This window comes from Phascolarctos cinereus, unplaced genomic scaffold (assembly GCF_003287225.1).
Source record: "Phascolarctos cinereus isolate Bilbo 61053 unplaced genomic scaffold, phaCin_HiC Scaffold_5;HRSCAF=322, whole genome shotgun sequence".
NCBI lineage: Eukaryota > Metazoa > Chordata > Mammalia > Diprotodontia > Phascolarctidae > Phascolarctos > Phascolarctos cinereus.
Genome location: NW_027555958.1, coordinates 277,933,481 through 277,961,470, shown reverse-complemented (window position 1 = coordinate 277,961,470; position 27,990 = coordinate 277,933,481). Strand labels below are relative to the sequence as shown.

Genomic DNA, 27,990 nt, shown 5'->3' with positions numbered 1-27,990 from the left:
GCATTTTTTTCAACACTATTAGAGCATCTGGGGTAAAACTTAAGACCACTCTGTGGTAGTTCCTACCCACTCAGTGGCCTGAGCAGTAGGAGCAGCAGACCAGGCCTCAGTAATCGGCTGAGCACCCTAATGTTTCACAGGGAACTGCTAAATGGGCACAGATGGCACCTGTACTCCCTCAGACCAATCAGCCACCTCCAGTGGAGTAGCAGTGAATTCTGGGGCAGGGGCAGTCCATTCACCCTGAAACTCCTCCTTCATCACTACTTTCTCAGCTGCAGCCTGCTCTTCCTTTTCAATCTCCTCTGGATCCCTATAGAAGTAAAGATCAGACATGACCTCCCATGGATATTCATGGGAGATGGTACTGCACATACGTAGGAGCTCACAAGCCAGCATCAGACCCATTGAGTGAGTTCCCTTGTTGTTACATGGAATGGCAATGTCCACATAGTGAAGTGGGGAGTCTGTGCTGTACAATGCAATGGTTGGGAGATTAACATATGATGCTTCAGTCAGAGCCTGGTGATCTGTCAGAGGATCAATGACCACCAAGAGGTGAAGCTCCCTGAAAGCTACCTGGATCTAGTTTACTGAAGGTACCTGCTATGAAATGTCCAGCAATAGGTGTGGTGCCAGGGGCAGCAGCAAATTTCAGAACAGCTCGCTGGCCAGTGTTCCTGGATGAGATGACGCTAATATCAGCTGGATTTTCAATGGCAACAGTGGCAAGAGCTGCCAGCAGAAGCTTTTGCCAAGTTCTCTTCAAATTGATGATGTAGATGCCATCACTCTTTCTTTTGTAGATATACTTTTCCATCTTGAAGTCCAAAATGGTGCCACCCAAATGAGTTCCAGCAGCAAGGAATTTGAGGACATCCTCCTCTACCTGCAAGACAACTAGGGCTCCGGACGTTGTGAAGTTTCCCTTTAAAGTTACAACGGAAACCAAGAACAACGCTGTATGGAACCCTCCTCAGGGCAGCTTGGAAAAGGGCAGAGGCCCAATGTGAATGGAAGGTAGAGTGCATAAAAGGGGATAATGTGAAATTGGTCTGGAAAGACAGGCTGGAGCCAGACTATGACGGACTTTAAATGCCAAACTGAAAGAGTATGTAAATTATCCTAGAGGCAATAAGGGATTGGTGAAGGTACTGAGCAGAGGAGTGCAATGATCAGATCAGTGCTTTTAAAAATATCCATTTGTCAGCTGTATGGAATATAGATTGAAAGAAGGAGAGCCTGGAAGAAAGTAGACCAATAAGGAGGCTATTGTAATAGTTCAGGCAAAAAATTTATAGGGACCTAAATTAGAGTGATGGCCATATGAGTGCAGACAAGGGGATGAGAGTGTGCTTTAGAGGTGAAAATACTGGGCCATCACCAGTGATCTTAACTTATGTCTTGCCACTGGACTCCGGTGACTCTGGGGAAGAGAGTGAGGCTGATGACTTTGCACAGCTCTGCCTCACTTAAATCCAATTCACTTGCAAGTTAAGACATCTCCCTCCTGATGTCATTGGTCCCCTTCAAGAATGAAGGATCATTTGAATGGAGATTGAAGCATACTATTCGCCTTTTTTTTTCTTCTGTTTTGTTTTGTTTCCTCTTTCTGATGGTTCCTCCTATTGATTCTAATTCTTCGTTACAACACCACTAATGCAAAATATGTTTAATAGGAGTGTATATGTACAGCCTATATCAGATTGTGCACCATCTTGGGGAGGCAGGGGGGAAGGGAAGGGGAAAAAATTTTTAAACTCAAAAGCTTATGGAAGTGATTGTTGATAAATCAAAATAAATTAATAAAAATTTTTTTAAAAAGAATTAAGGATCTACAACAACAACAACAAGAGGTAGAAAAACAAGGCTTGGCAAATGATTGGATACGGGTTATGAAGGAGTGAGGACTTGAGGATGATCCCAAGGCTGTAAAACATGGATGACTGGAAGGATAATGGAACCTTCCACTAATATAGAAAAATTAAGAAGAGAGGTGAATTTCAAGGAGAAGATAATGGACATGTTGTATTTGAGATACCAATGGGATATCCAGGTGGAAACGTCCACTAGGCAACTACTGATATGGAGAGACAATGGAGTCCAGGAAAGATGAGAGATGAATGTGTTTTTTGGGGAGTCATCTGCATAAAGATGATGAACCCATAGGGGAAAGTTCATAGAACAATCAATAAGATTTATTAAAGTACCTGCTATGTGCCAGGAACTGTCCTAGGCACTAGAGATACAAATACAAAGAATGAAATAATCCCAATTTATGAGGAACTTAAATATATACACCATTAATATGAAGTTTCCTTCTTTTGATTTGTACTACTAGGCTCAAATTCTGTGTAAGTGTAAATTCAGGTGAGATCATAAATACTTTCTCTGGCCTTTATTCATCTTTTTCCTGCTTCAATCTTGGGTTGCAATGGGTATTGGCCCAGCATCTGGAACCAGTTCCTAAAGTTGTCTCTTTGTTCTCCTGGCTGCTTTAACCCCAGGGGCTGTCTCCCAAAGAGAGCACTGGGTGAGTCTATTGTGTTTATGCTAGAACTGCTCTGACTCTGTACTGCAAAAGCTTTGCACCATAAGCACAAGACCTGTATCACGCTAAACCAGTTTTGTGTATGTACATAGAGAGAGCAAATAGCTGTCGCTGATCAGCACAAATATTGAAACACATGAACCAGAGCTTTCTCATTGAGGGGAAGGGGGAGGGTTTTCCTGCTTGAGTACTAATGTGAGGTAGACAGTGACAGAAACTTTGGGGAGACAGAAACAAGGAATTGAGTGGGGAAAGAGCATAATGACTGTTAGGGGGTGTCTCATCCAACTGGATATGATTTGAGATGCCATATCAACTCCATAGCCAAAGCTATATGGTCATCAGTTCTCACAGTACCTCTGGATACAGGCCCTGGGGATTCAGATGGCAAATTTTGGCTGCACCTACAGATGAAAGTTGTCCAACATTCCAGGACTTCACCTATCTTTTACCTTCTCATCTTTTGCATTCTCCTTCCCAGAATACTCCATGAATCAATCATAGTCACATACACACACAATCTCTAGGGTATTTTCCCTCAGAATATTAGTTGCCATGCACTCTGGGTGTAACAGTGATTAGCCTGGTTCCCACTGCCTAAAGGCCAGGTCTGTTACATTTCACCCTTACCTCCAGGTTCTCTGGTACCATTGAGGGGATTTAGGAGTGTCTAGGTTCTCTGTCATTGGATTCAGCCCCCATCAATAGTGTTTTCCTAGTTGGGGGGGGTCCCCTACAATGCAATTCCATTCAACCACTTAGTAGCTGGATTAGCTTTTACAGAGTAATATTTATATTTACTTCAAAGGAATAGCGAGAATAAGCACACAAACATTGCCCACACTCACCCCCACAACAGTTGGGAGCACAATCTTCTCCCCACCACCACCTCAGTCTCTGGCAAGGGGTAGAGGATCAGGTTCAGTTTAGCTCAGTTCCTATACAGCACAATCCCAAATTCCAAGTCCAAAGCCCTACTTGGGCTCTAGTCCCAGGCACCCTAGCTTCTCAGGCTTGTAACTAGAATCCTGACTCCAAAGTGACCATGGTTCAAACTCCCAGGTCCAATGAGTATTCTACACCTTGTACCTAGAACTGAAAATGACAAATGAAACAAACCAAAATGCAACCCCCAAGTTGATTCTTGGGGCCACTGGGCAAAAGGAGGACCAGGTCAGTTCACAATGTCCACACTGTGGATAAATAATAACCTTCACCCTCCCTAGACACAGCAAGAGAATGTGTGTCTCAGTCTGGCAGTTTAAGAAGATGCAGCCTTTTCCAACTATGCAACCAATGGAAAGTGGCCATTCCCATGCATATAGGAGAGTAATACAGGATGTCTTCTCCCAGAAGCAGGAAACTCAGTATATCTATGGACAATATGAAGGAAAGTAAAAAGAGCACCAAACTTAGAATCACGGAACCTGATTTTGAAATTTGCCTCTGTCACTTACTACTTGTGTGACCAGGGATAAGTCACCTAACCTCTTCCCTGAGAATAGATTTCTTCTTCTCTAAAATGGGCTAGATTATTTTTAAGGTCCCTTTAATTGAGAGGAAATTATTTAAGGGAGAAAATCAAGAGCACAAGAAAGTAGAAGGGATAGATATGATAAGGAAAAGAACTATCTCTTCCTCCTAGACTGAAGCAAATAAGGAGAGAATGAAGGTGGATGCTGAAGGAATATGAGGTGGAAATTTGAGAGAAAAGGGAGTTTATGACAAATGGTATTAATTTTCTATTTTTTTCTTTTTTTTAAATTTTCTGAATAAAATATGAAGCAAGGTTCTCTTATTGGGGGGAGAGGGCAATATAACTGTCTTGAGGGGAGAATAGAATGTCTGAAACAGATGCTTTAGGGAGTGTGAAAGGTGGAGTCAATCAGAGAAGAGTAAAAGGATTGCTGGGCAGCAAGATTTATGCAGTTGACAGCACATAACATAATTTTGTGGTGGACCTCATCAACACTGCTGTGTGATTTCCTCCAGCATCTTTTAAGTATGAGGGAGAGAGGATTGGATTTAGGAGAAGGATGCATGGTCACAGGTCAAGGGGGGAAGAGATTTGAGTTTGTATTGCACTGAACACTGATCTATAGACAGAGAAAGGAGATAAGTGAGATGGTGAAAGTAGGGGTGACAGACTGGGAAAGCAGGGAACTGTGGGTGAGTGGAGGTTTTAACATGTTACTCTGAACGGGTCCCAAACTGAGCTCATTACTTCCCCTTCCCCCCAAAAAATCCTTTCCCTTCTTCCAGACTTCCCTGCTTCTATTAAAGGTACTAACATCCTTCCAGTGTCCCAGGTTTACCACTTTGTATTATTCTTCACTCCTTTCTCTCTCTCAGCCCATGTATACAGTCACTTACTGAATCTTGCTGTTAATAGCTCAACATGTTTCACGTTCGACCCCTTCTCTCCATTCATACAGCTACCAAGTTTAGATCAGGCCCTCGTCATCTCTCACTCAGATTACTGCAACTGGTCTCCGGACCTCATCAGTCCCCACTCCAGTCCAGGCTACACACTGCTGCCAAAGTAATTTCCCTTAAGCACAGATTTGACTATTTGAGGTCTCTGTGCAATCGATTCTACTAGCTTCCTGTTTCCTCTAAGATAAAATACAGGCTCCTCTCCTTAGCTTTTAAAGCCCTAGACAACCTGCCCCCCAACCTATCTTTCCAGCCTCATTGAGTATTACTCTTCCTCCTGTAATCTTCAATTCAACCAAACCGACCTTCTCTCTGTTCTTCACTTAGAACACCTCATCTCCTATCTCAGTGACTTTGCATTGACTGCCCCCATACCTGGAATGCACATTCCTTTCTTAATTCCTTTCTCTTAACTCCCTTCTCCCTTTATGAAGCAACTTAAATACCATCTTCCACATGAAGCTTTTTCTGAAGCCCCCAACTATAACTGAGTGCCCTTCCTCCCCAACTAGCTTGAATACAACTATTTTGTATATATTTCTTCACAAACCATCTTGTATTTAATTACTTTTATTTGTATTAATCATTTCATAGGTATGCCATATATATTTATAACAAAGGCTTTAAAGCTTGCTCTTCCAGCTCTCACTGGCACTGGTAAGCAGAGTCTCCAGATAAAGGCTGCTTCTCCTCCCCTTAGAATTCTAGGGTGTCCTGAGGGGCTTGGAGTGTCTTTTGAATTCTCCAGCTCACAAGCTCCAATTGTTGTGCTTTCCCTCATGACTGTCAATTGACATTAGTCAGACAGATAATTAGCTTTCATAAAGGAGTATTTTACTAAGGTGATATAGTAAGAACAGCTGAACAGAATATGTCTCTGACGCAACTCTCCCACTGGTACGTATGGAGTTCAGGGGAAAGTGGGCTTGAGATTAGAACTCATGTGATAAAAGGATAACTCAAAGCTCCAGGAATTCTTTTTTCTGGAGTCCTTAAATTGTTTCTCTTATGTATGGGGGAGCCTTCTTTTTAAATATATGTATGTATATATATAATGTGTATATTATATATGTATGTGTGTGTATATGTGTGTGTGTATATGTGTATATATACATATATACACATATATATACATATATACACATATATATACATATATGTATGTATGTATGTATGTATGTATGTATGTATAAACATTTTCCCCTAATTACATGTTAAAACAATTTTTTAACATTTGGGTCTTTTTTAAGTTTTGAGTTCCAAATTCTCTCTCTCTCTCTCCTTCCTTCCCCTCCTCCCTCCCTGAGATGGTAAGCAATCAGATATAGGTTATATGAGTGTAATTATGTAAAACAGTTCCATATTAATCATTTTGTACAAGAACACTAAATTGAACATAAAACAAGAATAAAACAAAGAAAGAAAGTGAAGAATGGCATGCTTCAGTCGGTATTCAGACAGCATCAGTTCTTTCTCTGGAGGTGGATAGTATGCTTTATCATTAGTCCTTTGCGATTTTCTTAGATCATTGTATTACTGAGAACAGCTAAGTTACTCAGTTCTTCATTGTACAATATTGCTGTTACTGTGTGCAATGTTCTAGTTCTGCTCATTTCACTTTATATCAGTGCATGTAAGTCTTTCCAGGTTTTTCTGAGATCATTCTGCTTTCCATTTCTTACAGGACAATAATATCCCATCACAATCACACACCACAGTTTATTTAGTCATTCTCCAATTGATGGGCATCATCTCAATTGCCAATTCTTTGCCACCACAAAAAGAACTGCTATTAATATTTTTGTACAAATAGGTCCTTTTCCCTCTTTTTGATATTTTAGGACATAGACTTAGCAGTGATATTGTTGGATCAAAGAGTATGCACAGTTTTGTTGTCCTTTGGGCATAGTTTCAAATTGCTCTCCAGAATGGTTGAACCGGTTCACAACTGTGGGGGAGCTTTCTGCTGGCTCCTTGTAGAGTCCTGAAGCTGCTTTTGCTCAGTGTATCTAGTATGTCTTTGGCTCCCAATGCCCACATTACCACAATAATCATTGCTATTCTGGGGACACTTCTAGGATTCCGATGAGAAGTCCAAATCTTCTAACCTTTTGAACTTCACAATGTTCTCAATGAAGACATAGGCAAACAAAGAAGGAGACAGAGGTTTTCCCTCTCCCTCACCTCCATCACCATCAAGGGATTCCCTTTCCTCTAGGATTCCAAATACTCAAATGCTGTCCTGCAACTGGTTTGCTATTTTATATAAGACCCACAAGGCAGATGGTAAAATATCAGTTTAATAAATTTTATTGATTTGTTCCCACCTAGTTCATGCCTCTAGATTGACTTATTGCACATTTTGTTAGTTACATTAAATAAGGTAAAGTGAGATTGACTCAACTGACCCTTCCTTATCTATTTCTCTCTATATATCTAGATATCTATAGGTAGATAGACAGAGAGAGAGAGAGAGAGAGAGAGAGAGAGAGAGAGAGAGAGAGAGATACTTGTGCTGTCCCCCACTAGAATGTTTTGAGTAAGAATAATATCATTCTTTACACTTGTATCCCCAGTACCTAGCATAGTGTCTGATACCTAGCAAGCAATTATTAAATACTTGTTGATTGCGGTGAAATAAGAAATAGTTTTAAGAGGTACAAATCACATGAATAAATGGAAAGATATTATAGTCAGCAGAATTTAAAATTCTGGATTGTGAGGATGAAATACTTGTGGATAATGATGAGACAAGAGTATGGTTATACCTGCGTGTGGCTGGGGTAGATTGAAAATTCAGGTCAGCAAAGCTGAAGAAGCTGGTAAACAGAGAGCAAGGAATTTTCACTAAGGTGTCCTTTGATTACCTGTGTTTGCTGGCTGGGTTTGGGTTTGGGTGGGCAGATTGCAAGAGGCCTGGTGTCTGGCACTTGGTTAAATAAACAAGCAACTCTGCCTCATGCTTCTTTCTCACTTAATTTCTTCATTCTTTCCTCCACCTTCTATGGGAGTGTGAGAGAAGAGAGAAGGACTTAAGCTGAAAATGGAGGATGAAATTGCGTAGGTGACTTAGAGGGGGTTGGAATACAAAAGTAGGGAAAAAGTTGAATTTGGAGAAGATAAATGGGGCAAAATTTGGGAGAAACTGAAAAAATTTTGAAGGTAAGCAATCTCAGGTCTAAATCTGTCCAGATTCTACTCCAGGATTGAAAGAGGAACAGGATCAAGTACAATTAAGGATGATATTAAAGTATCGAGGAGGATTAGGGCACCAAACCTAAAGGAAGAAAAGAGAAGAGAGTTGGCAAGACAAGGAAAGGTAAGTAAAAAAAGCTAAGCGGAACAATTAGAAGATAAAACAAGTTGATAGAAGAATTGGTGGGTAAGAATAATTAGTAAAAGAGATAGGAAGTGGTTAAGCCCAATATTGCACTGTGGTGATTAAAAAGTTTCAAAAGACATAGTTTCTGGATAATTTGGTCATTTTATTAACAAGGGCAGCATGTTATTAATAAAGGATAGTCATTTGGTCATGTGTCTTAGACCAAAGAAAATAATGGTGAGGTGGGCTCAGAGATTATATGTTATTTTGGAAGAGGAGTGGCAATCAACTCTGATTGGGTAACACAAGAGAAGGTGGGCTATACTAAAATGAGAGGCTGAGAGTGACTTATGTCACCCTAGGACAGAGAAATAATCTCTATACCCAGACCACCCCCAGCCGTGGACCATCTATCTGTTCAAAGAATGCATGCTCCACCCAAGCCTGAGCAGAACACAATGGCTGCCCTACCGGGTTGAGGTCTCAGTCCAATTTCATTATCATCAATGTTCTTCAAGAGACTAAATTTTTAAAATAGGACTTTAGAAGAAAGGGGGGGAACTCTAGATCTCCTCAAATTGTTGGTTATTAGTAATCATTTCTCTCAGCACAAAAAAACAAAACAAAACAAAACAAAAAAACAGCCAAAATCTGCTAGACTCCTCCAGAGAAGCCACCATGAATGCAAGTAAACAAGCCAGAAGTCTGCCAGCCCCCTGACCAAACACTCCAGGGGCATCCAGAAAGTGCAGCACTCTATTCCCAGGAATTAGGAACTCTGAGGCTTTCAGGAATCTGAAGCAGTTTGAACACTCTGACCACTAACATAGGGTTAGGACCGAGCATTTCTCTGATTAGTATCCTTATAGGATGCCATAAATCCATGGCAGCCCAACCTGAGATATTCAAAATGGTCCTCCAGACTTCAGCACTCTGACCACAAATGATTCAGGAGTGTTTGAAACTTGTCAATGTTCTGAGAATAGACACACCATGGGGAAATGGAAACCACTAGTAGGATCCAAATGAATCAACTTAAGGACAAAAAAGGGCCTAAGTACCACATTTAAGGGTTCAGGAAGGGCTAGAGCCTGGATCTGGCTCAAAGTCTCAAACTAAGAACTGAGGATGAAAATGCAAATAAATAGACACCAAGCATACACACACACACAAAGAAAAAAATACATTATGGGTCAACAGAAAAACCAATGGTAACTTCCAGTCTAGTATCTCCAACTGTCTATTAGACATCTTGAACTAGAAGAAACTTCCCAGATCCCTGAGAACCAGAGGGCAAAATGGAAATAGAAAAAAAATCCACTAGTCACTTTCTGAAAGAAATCCCAAAATGAAAACTCCCAGAAACATTATAGCCCAAATTCAGAGCTTCCAAGTCAAAGAAAAATAATACTGCAGGGAGACAGAAAGAATTAAAATACTGAGGAGCCAGAGTCAGTAATATTACACATGATTTAGCAGCAACTAATCTAAAGGAATGGAGAGTTTAGAATATAATACTCCAGAAGGCAAAAGATACAGGTTTATAACCAAGAAAAATTTACACAATGAATCTTTAATGAAATAGAATACTTCTAAGCATTATGGATGAAAAAACAGAACTGTGTAGGATCTTTAAAGTTCAAACACTGGAGTTAAGAGAAACATTAAAAAGGTACACAGGAATGAATAATGATAAAAGACTAAAGTAGGATAAACTGCTTACATTCTAATCTGGGATGATACATTTGTCCCCTCAGAATCTTACTACCATCACAGTTTATAGAGGGATTCTAATGACACAAGGCCTGGGAAAGGTTCCAGCTTAATGATCTTAAGAGAAGAATGGGAAAAGGGGAAGAGGAATGTAATGTGGTGGGGGATGCTGAAGAAAAGTTAAGGAAAATTATCCCACACAGTCAGGGTGTAAAAGTAGACATCTATGCAAATAAGGGGAAGTGGCTCACATTTGAACCTCACTCTCATCTGAACTCGGAAAAAGAGGAAAGAGTATACACACAGTTGGGTACAAAGATATACTTCACTCAGTAGGGAAATAAGAAGGAAAGGTGAATAGGGAGGAGGGGGAATTAGAGGCAGGGTAGATTTTTTAAAGGGATTAATATTAAGAAAAATCAACTCTAAGCATTTACATATTTATAGCTCTTTTTAAGGTGGTAAAGAATGGGAATCTAAGGAGTGCCAATTCATTGGGAAGTGGCTGAACAAGTTATGGTATATAAAAGTGATAAAATACTATTGTAAGGATTGATCATATGGATAGTTTCCGAAAAACCTGGGAAGACTTGTATGAACTGAAACGGAGTGAAGTGAACAGAACCAGGAGATCAATTTATAGAGTGACAAACATTTGGTAAAGACAAAACAATTTTGAAAGAATTAGAAACTTTGATCAGTTTAATAGCTAACTACAATTCCAGAGAACTAATGATGAAACATGTTGCCTACCGCCTGATACAGAGGGGAAGAACTTAGAGTACAGAATGAATGTATGTGTATGTGTGCATGCACACATGTATGTATGTAGTGTATGTATATACACATACATACATATGTACGTATATGCATTTCCTGGACATGGCCAATGTTAAAATTTGTTTTGCTTGATTATGTATTTTTGTTGCAGAGATTTTTCTTTTCTTTAACTTTAAATTAGGCATTCCTATTAAAAATACTCAAAAGCATAGGGATAAATGGATTTTTCCACAAAATAAGAAGCATCTGCCTAAAACCATCCACAAGCATTATCTGTAATGGGGATAAGTTAGAAGCCTTCCCAATAAGATCAGGAGTGATACAAGATGTCCATTATCACCAATATTATTCAATATTGTACTAGAAATGCTAGCAACAATAAGAGAAAAACAAAATGAAGGAAACAAAATGGTCAGTGAGGTAATAAAACTATCTCTCTTTGCAGATGATATGATGATATACTTCAAAAATCTTAGAGATTCAACTAAGACAATTGATTGTTTTATTTCTAAGTGCTGAAACAACTAATAATTTTAGCAAAGTAGCAGGATATAAAACAAACACACAAAATCATCAGCATTTCTGCTTGCCACCAACAAATTCCTGCAGGAAGAGACAGTAAGAGATACCCCATTTAAAATAAAATTAGAAAGAGTCTTACAGAAATTAAATATAGATAAATTATCGTACACTATTTACCAAGACAAGACCAAAATGGATGCATGACATAGATATAAAGGGAGCTACCATAAGAAAACTAGAAGAACATAGAACATATTACCTATCAGACTTATGGATAGGAGAAGAATTTATAAATAAACAAGATAGTGAGCATTGTGATATAAAAAATGGATAATTTTGATTATGTTAAATTAAAAAGGGGTTGTACAAATAAAACCAATGTAGCCAAGATTAGAAGGAAAACAGAAAATGGGGGGGTGGATTTTACAAACTTTCTTGAATAAAGGTCTCATATCTCAACTATATAGAGAATTTTGTCAAATTTATAAGGACATGAGTCATTGCCCAATTGACAAATGGTCAAAGGATATGAATAGGCAGTTTTTGAATGAAGAAATCAAAACCACTTATAATGTTATGAAAAAATGCTCTAAATCATTATTGATTAGAGACATGTATATTAAAGCAACTTTGAGATATCCTCACACACCTATCAGATTGGCTAAAATGATAGAAGGGAAAAAAGACAAATGTTGGAGGGATATGGAAAAATTGGAACACAAATACACTGTTGGAAGAATTGTGAATGGATCCAACCATTTTGGAGAGCAATCTGGAATTATGCTCAAAGAGTTATTAAACTGACTATACCCTTTTTGACCCAGCAATGTGACTATTAGGTCTTTTTTCCAAGATGATCAGGGGAAAAGGAAAAGGATCTATATGCTCTAAAAATGTTTATAGCAGCTCTCTTTATGGTAGCAAAGAACTAGAAATTGAGGAGATGCTGATCAATTGGGGAACAGCTAAACCACTTGTGGTATATGGTTGTGATGTAAATACTACTGAACTATAATAAGTGATAAGTTGGTTGACCTTAGAAAATATGGAAAAACTTGCATGAAATAATGAAAAGTGAAATGAGCAGAACAAAGACAATATTGTATACAGTAACAGCAATATTGTTCAAAGAATAATTGTGAACAACCAAGTTATTCTGAGTATGATAAATGCTCAAATCAACTCTAAAGGACCTATGAAGGAAGATCTTATCCACCCCCAGAGAAAGAACTGACAGAAATAAGCATAGTATGGTTTTACATATGTTTATAAATCTGTGAGGTAGGGATGGAGGAAGGGAGATAGTTTGGAACTGAAAATATAACAAAAAATTTATTTTAATTTAAAATTTTTTTCAATGGGGGAGGGGGAATGGGAAGAGGAACAGAAAGCGTGTTTTTGCTGATTGAAATAAATAAAATATAATTTTAAGACAAAAGCATAAGGCAGCTTCTATCAAAAACAACTCATCTGAAAAATAGGTAAAGGGAAGATTATTTAAGAATCACCAAACTTCCTGAAAATCATGACCAATCCAAACACTTAAGATCATAAAAGAAAACTGCCCAGATCTATTCCATCCAAAGGTCAGAGTAAAAACAGCAAGAATCTACCAGTTACCACTTAAAAGAAATGAAAATTCTCAGGAATTCCATAGCCAAAGAAAAAATACTTCAAGGAGTCAGAAAGTACAACTTTACATATCATGAGACTGCAATCAGGATCACACAAGACTGTGCTCCAACTACCATAAAGGAGAGAAAATGCTGGAATACAATTTTCCCAAAGGTTTACCATCAACAACAATTTATCTTGCAAGAATGAATATAATTCTATAGGCTAGGGATGAGGAGAGAGGTAGGAAATGGATATTTAATAGAATAAGGAGCTTTATAGCATTTCTGATGAAAAGGCAAATATAAATATAAATTTCAAGAGAAAACTAGAAATATAAATACATTTGAGAACTTGGAAGGAGATGAACACTGATGAAGGGTTTAAATTTTAATGGATAGAGAGGAAAGAATGTTTTTTCAGGACCCTATTATCTTCAAAGGTCACAGAGGGAGTTGAATAAATGAAACAGAAAAAGCTTAGTAGCATTTTCATTCTTTTTTGAGGGTCTTAAGAGAAGAAATAAAATGGAGCAGAAAAGGAATATACTGGGGAAGAAATGAGGAACAAGGGACTAGAACTATTTCTCGTGATTAATGGTCTGAGAAGAAGAGTATATAAACATGGAGGAATGGTAGAAGGAACAGAATCACATGAATCTCAATTATAATTAAACTGGACAAAGGAGGTGACAGTGAAAATAGTCATGATTTTTAAAAAAAAACTACATTATATTTAAAGGCACTACTGACAATGAAATAACATCAACATTTAATAAATACAGAACAAACAGTTTAGCATCCTTTTAAGTACAAAAGGAGAGACTAGTGATAATGATGATGATATAGAAAAGAAAAAAACCTCAATGAAACATTTTTGTTAATGCACAGAATAGAAGGAAGTTCAGAGGGAGATAGATACAAGTGGGATAGCACTTTAACTGTGTTGAAATTACCATATACTTGGGGGGGGGGAAAGAAACTATTCATAATAGGAGTTCATGACTTCATTTATAATACCCTTTTTCTGTTCTTTGTATATGGAAAATTCATATTTGTTGAGTTTTGATAACAGAAAAATTATAATGGAAATCTTTTAAAAATTAAGAAAAAATTAATATGAATTTTTACAAGCCAAAGCAACTTTGTCAGAATCAACTACAAGAAGAAATAATGAAAAGAATGAAGCAAAGGAAAACTTAGCAAAAGGTGCAATAAAAGAAAGCTAATAGATTTAAAAAGGTGAAAATATTTTGAACACAACTTAGAGAGAAAAATAAAGGGACAAAAGAGGTGAAGAAAAGATAAGAAGGAATAAAAAGAAATAAAAAGAAATCAACAATTCAAATAAAATTCCCAAACTTGGGAAAGAGTAGACAAACAGAAGTAGGGGAGGAAAGAGCTCACTGGAACAGAAGCACCAAAGTAGTTTAAGCAAAGCTAAACACAAGAACAAAAAAAGTTCTGAAAGAGAAAGAGGATTTAAAAAAAAAGATATTAAAAAGCAAAGACAGAAATGGAGGAAAACACAAGTTTAACACTCATAACTTTAAATGTAAATAGACTAAACAATTCACTAATATTTTATAGATGAGGAAATTAAGGATAAAGAAGACTAAATAACTTTCCCAGTTTCAATTAATAAGTGCTCAAGGCAAGAAGTGAACTCAGGAATCTTCCTAAGTCCAAATCCATCACTCTATCTATGGCACCACCTAGCTGACTTCAATGTAATAATAGGAAAGCGGGTAGTAGAATGAGTAAGAAAAATGGAAGCAATTCAATTTCCAAACATGGCGCTGGTATACTGCTGAGGTTCCACAGGGATACAATAATGAAATCAGCACAATGGCTCTGTAGACCTTCAGTTTGGTAGTCAATCTAATACTTTAGAAGCTTCCAAACACTGAGCTGGTTCTGACAATGCATGCATCAACCTCATTATCAGCGTGTACATCCCTGGAAAGTACACTATCAAGGCAAGTGAACTTATCTACAGCATCCAAAATTTCTCCATTTGATGGATGGTACGGTGGTGGCTGATGGAGCATCTACGTTTTCTTGTTGTTAGGTGCTAATTGTTAGGCCAAAATTAGCGCAAGTAGCACAGAACCAATCTATACTTGGTTGCATCTCAGTTTCAGAGGCTGAATTGAGTACACAATCATCTGCAAACAGATAATCGTGCACCAATACTCCTTCAACTTTGGTCTTGGCTTATAGCCTTTTCAAGTTGAAGAGTTTACCATCGGTGCAGTAACTGACCTTGATGCTGTATTTATCCTCATTGAAAGCATTTGACAACATGGATGAAAACATCATGCTAAAAAGCATGGGAGCAAGCACACAGCCTTGTTTCACTCCACTGGTGACTGGGAAAACACAAGATCATTGTCCAGAACCTGGGAAATCATGTTGTCATGAAATCAATGTACAATGCTGAGGAGCTTCTCCAGACAAACAAATTTTGACATAATTTTCCATAAACCCTCATGACTGACAGTATCAAGGTCCTTGATCAGATCTACAAATGTTGTGTACAGACCTCTGTTCTGCTCCTGGCATTTGTCCTGGAGTTGTCAAGCAGAAAACACCACATCAACCATTCCTTGGCCATTTCTGAAGCCACAATGGCTCTCAGGTAGATGACCATCTTCCAGGTGAAGGATCAGCTTATTAAGGAGGATTCTGGCAAGAATCTTACCAGCATTGTACAGGACAATCTATTTCCTTTACCTTTATAGAGACAGACAATGGAGTCATCCTTGAACTCCTTGTGGATAACCTCCTTTGCCATATAACCTGGAAATTTTCAGTCAGCTTTTGTATGAACAATGGACCCCCATCTTCTAAATCTCTGCTGGAATAGAATCAGCACTAAGTGCTTTGCCACATTAAAGGAGCCTAATGGCATTCAAAACCTCTTCTTCACTTGGAACTTCAGCTAGGGTGGGATCGACTTCAACCTGAGGTAAACAGTCAATGGCCTCAGCATTGATTGATGATGGTCTGTTGAGAACCCTATGAAAGTATTCAACCCATCTCTCCCAGATCATGTCCTTATCACTAATCAATGTGGCTCCATCAGCACTGAGTAATTGAGATGCACCATAGGTCTCTGGCCCATAAACAGTCTTTAGGGCATCATAAAAGTGCTTTGGATTGTTACTATCAGCATAAAACTGAATTTCATCTGCCTTCTTACTGAGCCAAGAATCCTGCATCTCTATAAGCTTTGCTTGTACTTTACTTTTGATGGAATTAAATGCTGCCTTCTTAGAAATGAATGAACTATTCTGCTGGTAAACCCTGGGGAGTTCTCATCTTTTCGTTTAACAGCTTCTGAATTTCCCCATCATTTTCATCAAACCAGTCTTGATATTTACGAGTGTTCTGACCCAGATGAGCAAACACAGTACTATACACAAAATCTCTGAAAGCTGCCTACTCCTTTTCTGCTCCACTGTTGCCAACTGTGTGTTGGCTCAACTTTCCCTCCAAGTTAGCTACAAACCGTCCCCACTCAGAGAAGAGCTCTAATCTATTGACATAAATGTATAACATAAAAGTATTGGTTGGAGTTATTCCTCAATTTTTGAGAATTCTTAAAAATTTAATAGAATTCCCCTATAAATTCATTAAGACCAAGACTTTTTTTCCTTTGGTTAGTCTTTTATAGTTCTATTTCCTTTCCATCGCTGAGATTAAGTTACTTCAGATTTCTGTTTGGTGTTCTGTTAGCTTGGTTATTTTTTAAATATAATTCTATTTTTCTTTTGTGTTTTCAGTTTTATGAGCTTTACATAGTAGAATCTGATAATTCTTTCTATTCTAGTTTTGTTGTGATTTTATCATTTTGATGATTGGATTTCCTGCTTTCCTCTTTTTAATAAGATTGGCTAAAAAAGCAGCTAAGTGGCACAGTGGATGGGCCTGGAGTCAAGAAGACTCATCTTCCTGAGTTCAAATCTGGCCTCACACACTTACTAGCTGTGTGATCCTGGGCAAGTCATTCAACCCTATTTGCCTCAGTTTCCTCACCTATAAAATGACCTGGAGAAGGTAATAGCAAACCACTCTAGTATCTTTACCAAGAAAACCCCAAATGGGGTTCAGATATGACTGAAAAATGACAAACAACAAAAAGTTTATCACTTGTCGGTCTTTTTGACAAACTAGCTTTTCATTTTTCAGTTCTATTGTTTTTGGTTTTCAATTCATCTTTTCCTCTAATTTTTAAATTTTTCTCTTCTATGTTTATTTTATATTTATTTGTCATATTTTGAATTTTTCGTGTATGTTCAGTTCATTAGTATTTTTTCTCTTTTGATAATGTATGTTTTTAAGATTATAATTTTTCTTCTGAAGGTTGATTGCTTTAGCTGAATTTGTTCTTTGACCCACTCCTTATTTAGAATATTATTACTGTCTCCATTTAGGTCTGTGGTTCTTGTTTGTGTTCTCTGAAATTGATTAGGTTTTATTGTATTATAATTTTATAAAGGACATGTCAAATTCATTTGCATATATATATACACACATACAGTAGTTTCTCTGTGCTCTAACTCTGTATGATCTTTAGTGGTCCCATTTAGAAGGCATGATAAATCTTTCAACCATAAATTCTTCAACAATATATTTAATGATATATTTTCCATTTTGTTTATGTTTCTGTTATACATGTCCAATCTTGAGAGAAGATTATTAAAGTCATCTACTTTTATTTTATTACTACCTATGTCTTTGCAATTCGGTTAATTTTTATTTAGTGATTTTTAATGCAATTTGGAACATATAAATTGAATGATGATATTGGTTTATTGTCTATGGTCTCTTTAAAAAATGCAATTTCCTTACTTCTCTGTTTACACTCTGAATTTTTATTTTTGTTTTGTCTGAGAGCATAATTGCAACTCTTTTTTTTTTTGCCTGGTTGGTAGTAAATTTTTCTGCATCCTCTCATTTTTATTCTCTCTGTCTCTGTGTTGTGTGTGTGTGTGTGTGTGTGTGTGTGTGTGTGTGTGTGCGCGCGCGCGCGCGTGTGTGGCATGCGCATAAGGTGTTCTACTTTCACTTTTAATCTTTTCACTTTGCTTCCAATTTTTTCTCCTTCAGAGCTCTAATCTGTAATTTTATTTTTGTCTCTTCCTTTATTTCTTTCAATCACTCTTGCAGTCTTTGTCACCAAGTCATTTTTTCCTCTCTTAGGCTCTTTTTACTTGCTTTGGAGTTAGTCTTTTCTTCCAGGTTTAACTCTTGGGCTTCTCTGAATCCATAGTATTTCTTCACATCTGTTTACTACTATGATCTGTGTCATTGACCCCTTTCCATAACTCACAGGCTTCAGTTCTGTTCACTGAGCCTTGTGATGGTTTCCTGGTACAATCTCTCACCTAGCCACTGGTGGCTTCTGGCATCTTTTTGTGCAGGTCTAGGCCAGGTGCTACATATTGTCATTTTAACTGGCAGTGTGGAGTAAAACATATTGTGCACAGTCTCCACTAGGTGGTGGTCTAGGGTAAAGAACAGAAACACTTAGCCTTGGTCCCATAACTGTTCCTCTAACTTGGCTGGCAACTAGAAAGCCAAAGCAGTAGCAATGATTTCAATTGCCAGATTTAACAATCGCTTTTCATTCTCCATCCTTCTTGAGTTCCTTGCACCATTCACCCTTCTCTCCTCCTAGAGAACTGTCTTTTCAGTCTTTATTTGATTCATCATCCATGTGATGCCTAGTCAGTTTGGGTATATTGCAATGCTCCATTTTTGGTTCTTTTCTCTCTTTTCCTAAAGTCTCATTTGATGACCTCATCAGCCCTGATAAATGAAATTACCATTTCTATGCAGATGACTTCCAAACATAAATATCCATTCCCAGTCTCTCTCCAGAGCTCCAGTCCTCCATTACAAGTTGCCTATAAACCATTTCAAACTCAACGTCCCATACACACATTGAATTTAACATGTCCAAAACAGAGCTCTTTGCTTTTCTTCTTAAACTCACTCCTTTTCTGAATTTCCCTATTTTTGTCCAGGGCAGCACAATCCTTCCATTTATTCAGTTTTGTAATGTTAGTATCATCTTTGACTCCTCACTCTCACATCTAATAAATACCTTGTCAAAATCTCTCACAGTCACCTCATCTCCATGGATATAGCTCAATTTTCAGGTTCTTGTCAATCTGTCGCCTGGACTCTTACAATGTACTTTTTTATTTCCCTATCTCAAGCGTTTCCCCATTCTAACATCCTCCATACCTCTACCAAAGTTATTTTCTAAAGTACAAGTCTCACCATATCACCCCTCCTATCCCCATATATACATACTCAGTAAATTCAGTCACTCCCTGTATTCTAAGATCAATTACCAATTCCTCTTACTTATGACTTGTCTCAATGTTCTTGGCAGTCAGTTCCCCATATATAACAATCTATCTCACATTTCTGTACTTTTCATTGGCTTTCCCCTGTGCCCAAAATGAACTCCCTCCTTATAGTCACCTCTTGGATTATCATCAGTTGTGGAAATATGACAGTTGCCCCTAATACACCTAGATGATACACTCAAACTGGAAAAATGCACTTTGGTAGATGAAAGGTGCCTTTGCTTTGTCTTCTTCAGCCATAGAAATATGTTAATATTTACTACGTAAATCTAAGATTGTTGATAAGTGGATGCTTTGTAGGCAATCCAGAGAATAGACATTTGTATCTTTTCATTCCTCTTTATCCTTATAATAAGTGATAGATATATGCTGCTGAATTCTTTGATGATGTAAATGACCAACAATTCTTCCAGACAGTTTTTGTTGGTTTCCATCCTTGATTGCCCCAGATATTTAGTTGTGCAGCAGTGAATTGAATTGCTCCTTAAGCATGTCCCACATTCCACATCCCACATGTACATTAAGGAAATTCCCATTCTCTTACTTAGCTTTTGCTTCAACCAATCCTTTTAGTCTTCAGTATTAAGTAGTCACCTGGTCAAATATCTAAGCATCTACTACTGAGTTTGAAAAGCCAGCGTTCTCATGATATGCACTACCAATGCTTGTCTTCATTCTCTTGTAGGTTTCTGCACAGGTTGCATGGCGAGTATGCAGATAAAGTATGCAGATATAGGATCCCAACTTACATCCAGCTAGTATTTTGAATATGGCAAAATTGTTTCCAATAGGTATATACCGACACTTTAGTAAACACATAGACATGATATCAATGGAACAGAAATAAAATGGAGATTATAAAAATAATACCAATAACTTTTTTCAAGTAACAAAATATATCAAATAACAATGTGAATAACATGCAATGAATAAAAACACTTGCTCAGAGCCACTTAAACCTGTTGTCTCATCAACATAGCACAACAATTGAGAACATCAATAAAACATTTTGCATAATAACACTTTATTTTTAGGAGTAGATAGATTAGGGGAAAAGACTTTTCTGTTTGAGACTTGAGGACAACACCCAACAAAAACAGAAAATAAAACTGGCAACAAAATGGAACATTTCTAGAAAGAATAGCTATAAACATTATAGTAACTAGCCAGAAAATGTAATACAATCTGTGCATCCCAAATCCAAAAACAAACAAACAAAAACGATAATGTGTTTAAAAGAAGCTGAAATGATGGATTGCTTTACGTAGGCAGAAAAAAAGGGAAAAAAACCCTTCTGGAGTAGGGAGATGAAAATCTCATTGGAGGGTAAGATAGGATAGGGACCCGACCTGTGATTTCATTGGTATAGGGATTTCTCAAGTGAGGAAACCACTTTTACCAAAGTAGATCAATACCTTCTCTGAAATTTATAATCTTGGAAAGTTGCTAGAGAATTGAGAGATTAAGTGACTTGCCCAGGGCCTCTCTGTTAGTTTGTGTAAGAGAGACTTGAACTCCCTCAGGCCTCCTGGGTTTCAAGGCTGGATCTCTATCCATTACCTTTAATGTCTTCCATAGAGAAAGAAACAAAGTGACATATGCAACAGAACTAAAACAAGAACAGAATTGAAAATGTCCCAGACAGAAAAAAAAAATCAGTGAATAGACACAAAGATACTTAAAATTAAGCAACTGGGACTTAAAAGCCCAAGGAAAGTGAATAAGCCAAAATTCTTTCCAGCCAGCATCAGCTAAACCTGATCCAGACACCAGGTCAAATTCAAAAAACTGTCACAATTAATCCATTCAAAAAAAAAACCCATAAAACTTAAGTCCCAATAACTGGGTAGGAGAAATAACAAGAGAGAAAAAAAAGAAAACAATCTTTCCAAATTAATCCCCAAGGATGAGGTCTCTATATGTAAAACTGTAAGGGGTCCCCAAGTGTTAGTATTTTGTTGGAGAAAAAGGTAAGAGGTGCCCATATGTAATATTTGTACAGGGCCACCACATACAACACTTGATATGTCCCATGTTTGGGGGTGAGGGGCTTGGCTTGCTTTTTCCTCAAGGATTAATCTCTGCTAGTTCTCGGAGTAAATTTACAATTTGTGTTGTTAATTTCTCTCTGCTTATAGACTCTTGATTATGAAAGCATACTTTGTTAGGGGCCCTATTTCAATCTACCTCCACAGTATCTATAAGGGCAGCTAGGTGGTACAGTGGATAGATTACTGAACCTGGAGTCAGGAAGACCTTACTTCAAATCAAACCTCACATACAATGGCAAAAACTGGGCATAGAACATTTTACACCATATACCACGATAAAGTCAAAATGGGTACAGGATTTAGATGTAAAGATTGATACTATAAGCAAACTGGAGAGCAAAGAATAGTTTACTTTCAGATCTATGGAGAAGAGAAGAATTTATGACCAAATAAGAGATACAGAACATTACGAAATACAAAATGGATAATTTTTATTACATTAAATTGAAAAGTTTTTGCACAAACAAAGCCAATGCAACCAAGATTAGAAGGAAGCAGAAAGCTGGGAAAGAATTTTTACAACGAATGTCTCTGATATGTCAAATTTATAAAAATACAAGTCATTCCCCAAATGATAAATGGTCAAAGGATATGAACAGGCAGTTTTCAGAAGAAGAAATTAAAGCTATCTATAAGTCATATAAAAATGTTCTAAATCACTATTGATTAGATAAATACAAATCAAAATGACCCTGAGGTACCATATCACACCTATCAAATTGGCTAACATGACAAAATAGGACAATGATAAATGTTGGAGAAGATGTGGGAAAATTGGAACACTAATGCATTGTTGGTGGAGTTGTGAACTGATCCAACCATTCCAGAGAGCAATTTGGAATTATGCCCAAAGGGCTATAAAACTGTGCATACCTTTGGATGCAGCAATAGCACTTCTAGGTCTGTATCCCAAAGAGATCACAAAAATGGGAAAAGAACCCACATGTACAAAAATATTTATAGGAGCTCTTATTGTGGTAGCAAAGAATTGGAAATTGATGGGATACCCATCAATTAGGGAATGGCTAAACAGGTTGTGGTATATGAATGTAATGGAATACAATTGTTCCATAAGAAATGGTCAGCAGGCAGATTTCAGAAAAACCTGGAAAGACTTGCATGAATTGATGCTGAGTGAATTGAGCAGAACCAAGAGAACATTGTACACAGTAACAGCCACATTGTGCAATGACTGACTTTGATAGACTTGGCTCTTCTCAGCAATGCAAGGATCTAAGACAACTCCAAAAGACTCACAATGGAAAATGCTATCTACATCCAGGGAAAGAACTATGGAGTCTAAAGGCAGATGGAAGCATACTATCTGCTCTCCTTTTCATTTGTTGTTTTGTTTTATTGCTTCATTCTTGTGGCTCCTCCCATTAGTTCTAATTGTTCTTTACATTATGACTAATGGGAAAATATGCCTAATGTGAATGTATAAGTAGAGCCCATATCAGATTGCACACCATGGAGTGGGGGGAGGTGTGAAAAGGGAGGGGAAGAAAATTTAAAACTCAAAATCTTATGGAAGTGAATGTTGAAAACTAAAAATAAATAAATTAATTATTTTTAAAAACCTCAGACACATACTAGTTATGTGACCCTGGGCAAGTCACTTTACCTTGTTTACCTCAGTTTCCTCATTTATAAAATGAGCTGGAAAAGGAAATGGCAAACCACTGCAGTATCTTTACCAGGAAAAACCCGAATGGGGTTGTGAGGAGTTGGAAGCTGAGCAACAATAACAAATATTTGTGACTTCTGAATGGAGTCACTGTTCGCTTCTCTTCTTTCCCTAAGATGCAACCTCAATGAAACTGTCACTTTACAAATATCCAAATCTTTGCCATTCTATCTGCTTAATACAAATCACACAAATAAGGATTAGCAATCAATAGATTTTTCTTTTATACAAAGTTGCTTTTGTTCAGTCATGTCTCACTCTCCATGACCCCATAAGGTATTTTTTGGTAAGGACACTGGAGTGGTTTGCCATATCCCTCTCCAGCTCATTTTACAGATGAGGAAACTGAGGTAAACAGGGTTAAAAGAGTTGCCCAGGGTCACACAACTAGTATCTGAGGCCTGATTTGAATTTAGATCTCCCTCACTCCTGGCCCAGGACTCCATCTACTGAGACACCTAGCTGCCCCTTTATACAAAAAGAGGGAATAAAACAGTAGTGATGAAAGGACAGTGAATGGAGATGGTAGGAAAAATTCATTTGGATAGGAAAGAGAGGAAGAATAAGCTTTTCTTCCTGAGTCCAGTCCTCTCCCCAAGAGAGAAAACTGTCCTCGAGCTTAGAGCTTAAGGGAGAAAAAAGCTTTGAGCCAGTACCTCTTCAATCTGCAAATGAAGGGAAATGCACTCCCCTCTGGCTACTCTACAGCCTTTCTAATATAAGTTCACCAGTTCTTGGCAGAGGGGAAAGACCATTTGTCAATTTCTGATTCACATTGCTTGTGGGGTCTTAGAGAAAGGGGAGAGAGGATTTGGCACCCCCTTGACTCTGACTGCCTTCCTCCCCAAATAACGGTTACCAGAAAGATGGAAGCTGGAACAAGGCAGTGGAGGTCCTTGAATGACATTGTAACTGGTTTAAATCAGGAGCTAGTCAAGGTTTTTGTACATGGAGATGATGTGACCAAATATGCATTTGTTTCTACTGTGATGCAGTGCCAGACATGACTAATTGCTGTTTCCTAAGCATCTTATTTCATTGTGATTATTATGAATTCTTTTTTTTCTGGCATAGCACCCCTATTAAAAATGTTTGATCTTTATTATTGGCTTTGCTATGGCTGAGTCAGAAAGTGTTTGACATTTCCTGAGCTTTCCTTTTCCTTTGAGCCACTTGCTGTCGAGTCCAACAAAGATGTCTTTGCGTCATTATTTCTTATAAATTCCATGCTTCTTACGAGGTAGTTTGTCCTGCTGTTCCACTAATTTTCTCCAGCATAATACTGTGAACCCTCACTTAAAGCAAACATAATATCTCCAAATTTTATCATCTCCCCCCAGCATGTTTGAAAAATAAAAGATCCTTAAGATTATGAGATAGAAAGTTTTGGAGAATTTTTTTTTATCTAACCTGTCTTCATTTTGCAAAAGAAGAAACTGAGGCACAAAGAAGTGGCTAGCTTGCTGAAGACCTCACAGGGAACAAATATCAGAGATGGGATTGAAATCCAGATCCTCTGGTTCAGTGTTCCTTCTTTAGAGACAATGTGGTATAAAAGAAAGAATATTGGATTTGGAGTAAGGAGATGTCTGGTTTTGAATCTGGTTTTAATATTTACATGTAGTGTGACCCAGGGCAATTTAACCCATCTGAGCAAGGCCAGTGTGCTGATTTGTTTTGATGGGAGGATTTGTTATGAGGGAGGGTTCTACTGCGAGGTGGGAAGGAGAGTTGCCAGAAAGTGATGTCAATGTTTAAAAAAAACAACAACAAAAACCTCTGTTTTCTTCTCTGGAATGATAATAAAATAATAATAATAATAATACTGTAATCCACACGTCAATAGATCCCTCAATAGAACTCAACCTCCTAAGGAGAATGGGGAGGAGGTTGGAGGTACAGAAGTGGAAAAGAGAAGGACCTCTTGATAGTAATAATTCTCCAAGTCTCCTCTTGGAACATCAGAATTGAGTTTGTTTCCTTAGGCACCTGCAAGCAACCAAGGCTACCAAAACATTAATATAGAGAAGTTTTGTTAAATGCATACAAAGAAAGAGAACGAATTCATACCCAAGCTCCTTTAGCAAATTAATAGTTATAATCGTCTATCAGAGAACTCAACTTTTCCCTTGACTTTATAGGTTTAGTCACAGTCAATGAAGAAGATATGAAATACTATTAGTGTGAGTGGAATTGACTTCAGTGCAATTCAGCTCAGTGCTTTGCAGCTTCTCTTGACAATGTCTTCTCTATTGCTCCTAGGAACATACAACTAGCCTCACTCCTTTAGCTTTCTGTCTCAGTTACCGCCTCTCAGCACATCCTATCGCTCTCCAGGCACTCACACTGGCACAACCAAATCAGCTTTTCAAGTACAGGCGCTTCAAGGCTCTCCTTCAGCCCGTAAAGCTTATTTTGGAACTGCTTGGATCCTTTCAGCATGAATACTCTGGTACACACCCACTACACTTATAACACCTACCTCACAGAGCTGTTTCGAGGAAAAGACTTTTTAAACTATCAAATGCCAGCTTACTTTGTTGTGAGCTATTTTTGTTCCATGATAACATATGGCCTATACCATGTTCCTTTTTTGTTTGTTTTATGAAAGGATGAATAATAAAAGATACATTTGTTCACTTGGTATAAAACAATGTATAAAGTCAGTTTACATAGCTTTCCAGGAACAAATAAATTTCACAAAGCTCATGAGGTACATTTTAAAGTTTACTCTCATTTTCTCTCGAGTCTTATGAGGTCTGCTACTTTCTCCTTGCCTTACAGTTGCAGCCTAGAGACCTTAAACCTCTTGCTCCTAGTTGCAGTGACTCAGAGCCAGATCTAGAAATAGAACCAGCATTCCAAACGCCATTCTAACCAGGAGGCGTTGTACAAATTGTCTTGCTCCTCTAAATAGAACATTGACTACTGTACAGAGGACTGAGGTATAGGACTGAGCTGGCAGGTGATGTTCCTTTGACTCGGAACATTAGAGTGCAGTAGTGTCACACCTAAACCATAAGTTTTAATTCGTAGCACGGCATAATGTTTTGAAACCAAGAAGCCTTGAACCAACCTATAAGTATACCTTTGAATGCCTTATTATTCCTTTATTAGGGAGAAGGAAGATGTCCCACACAAAGATTTATATTATCTAATCCACCTTCTCTGCCTTTTCTTGATTCTAGGCCCATAGCTTCTAAATATGTACCTTCTCTCTTTCCCCGAGGTTGTATATTCGTTATTATTTATGACTCAGGACTCTAGGAATTCAAGTTTTATGTCTCCTTCCTTGAGGAATTTACAGCACTGGGAAGCCACAAGTTAACAGAAGGAATGCCTTTCCCAATTTCAAAGAAATGGATTAATTCAATTAAATTCAACGAATTCCCTTCTGGCTCGAAGCTACGTTCTTTCTTTCTGTCTTCCTTCAATTCACATAGAAGATATCCTTGCTTCTAATGCTCTTTAATGAAATCTACAGTTTGTTTATCGGTAACAGGTTAGTAAAAATAAAGCTACAGAAGCCAGGGATGCAGGACTGTAGCGGGCAATGGGGCTGCCTCCAGGTGCACATACCAGAGGCTCCAGATGAGCCTATCTTTCCTAAGGGACCTCAGCTTTGCACCTCTCCAACCTGGAACCCAGGCGACGAAAACACTACCACGTGGCCTCCAGCCACGTAGTTAAACCCTTGGCCCAATGAGCGACGGCGTCGCCGGGCCGGGGGCAGGGTCACCTCCCGAGAAGTACCACCCCCAGCTACTAGCGATTGGCCGATCCGGTAGCCCCGCCCCAGAGTGGGGTGGCTACCAATAGCAAGCTGCTGTTCGTGGCCCCACCCAGTCAGCTGCTCGGCAGCGCCGGCTGCCAGCTGTGGAGGTGAACCCCAGGGTGCGAGCCGGGACGGGGGGCTTGAGGAGCCGCCGCCGCCACCGAGAGGCTTTTCTAGGCACTGTCGCGACCCAGGCTGCTCGCGACCCGCCCCCACCTGTCAGGCTGAGCCCCCTCTCCCCGTCCCCATGGAGACGGAGGCCGCCGAAGTCCTCCCGGGTGGGGCGGAGGCCGAAGCCGGGCTCAGCTGTTTCTCCTTCAACCAGGACCGCACGTAAGCAGCGCTGCCACCTCCACCCCTCCGAGGCCTATCGCCTTGCGACTCCCAGCCGGGGGTGGGGTGGGGCCTGTCGCGATCGGTGCCGGGCTGACGACTTCCTTCATTCCCTTAAGAGTTAGTGGAGGCGGCCAGCAAGGGGAGAGGTGTCGTGTCGCCGCTGTTGGACGATTTGGGGGGTGAAGGAGGGGTGGGAGAGAGAAAGAGAGAGGACTGAGAGACTGACAGTCACGTGAGGGTCACATGATTCTCTGACACCCCACCCCAACCCCCGACTTGCCCATCTCCCAATACCTACTTTCAACCCTGGGATTCAAAGCGAGTTCCACCCCAACCAAAGGCTGCTCAGCTCAAGCCAGGAGAGGGGGAGGGAGAGGGGAGGAAAGAAGGAAGAAAGCAGAAAAAAGCGGGTCAGTCCGATGGTGGGAAGACAGGAGGAGGAGAGGGGAGAAAGGGAACAGCGCAGTTTGGTCAAAGCTGAGAGGAGAGTAGCTTGAGAAATGAGAAGCTGAAACCTTGCACATAGTAGGCGTTTCAAAACTGCTTGTTGACCTCATGAACGTGCTAGAGGAGTTTAGAGAGGGGATCTTGGAGGACGGGTGTAAAGGATTGTTTTCCCATTCGTCCCAACCACGGTAACGTGGCAACTGCGCTGGGACTCGGTACAAAGATGTGGCAGTCTTTTCAACTAATCCTTTCCTGCTCTGGTCCAACCTTGATGTTAGGACAGCCTGCTTGCCATTTATCCGATCAGTCTTAAGGCACTATAGTTTTGGCTTCTGCTTGGCTTTTCATTCATCTCCTGTGACAGAACCAGA

At 38.8% G+C, this 27,990-nt stretch overlaps 1 protein-coding gene and 1 pseudogene across 1 annotated transcript in view; one reads left to right on the top strand and one right to left on the bottom strand.

The window, feature by feature from the left end:
- Nucleotides 1–38: 38 nt before the first annotated feature.
- LOC110218238 (small ribosomal subunit protein uS2 pseudogene) lies at nucleotides 39–27,085 on the bottom strand (annotated as a pseudogene).
- Nucleotides 26,908–27,990, top strand: part of WIPI1 (WD repeat domain, phosphoinositide interacting 1) — a 61,763-nt gene continuing 60,680 nt past the window's right edge. Inside the window, exon 1 of the mRNA XM_021000919.2 lies at nucleotides 26,908–27,169. Coding sequence (XP_020856578.1) covers nucleotides 27,084–27,169 — 86 coding nt within the window. The 5' untranslated portion in view covers nucleotides 26,908–27,083. The remainder of the gene's footprint in view (nucleotides 27,170–27,990) is intronic.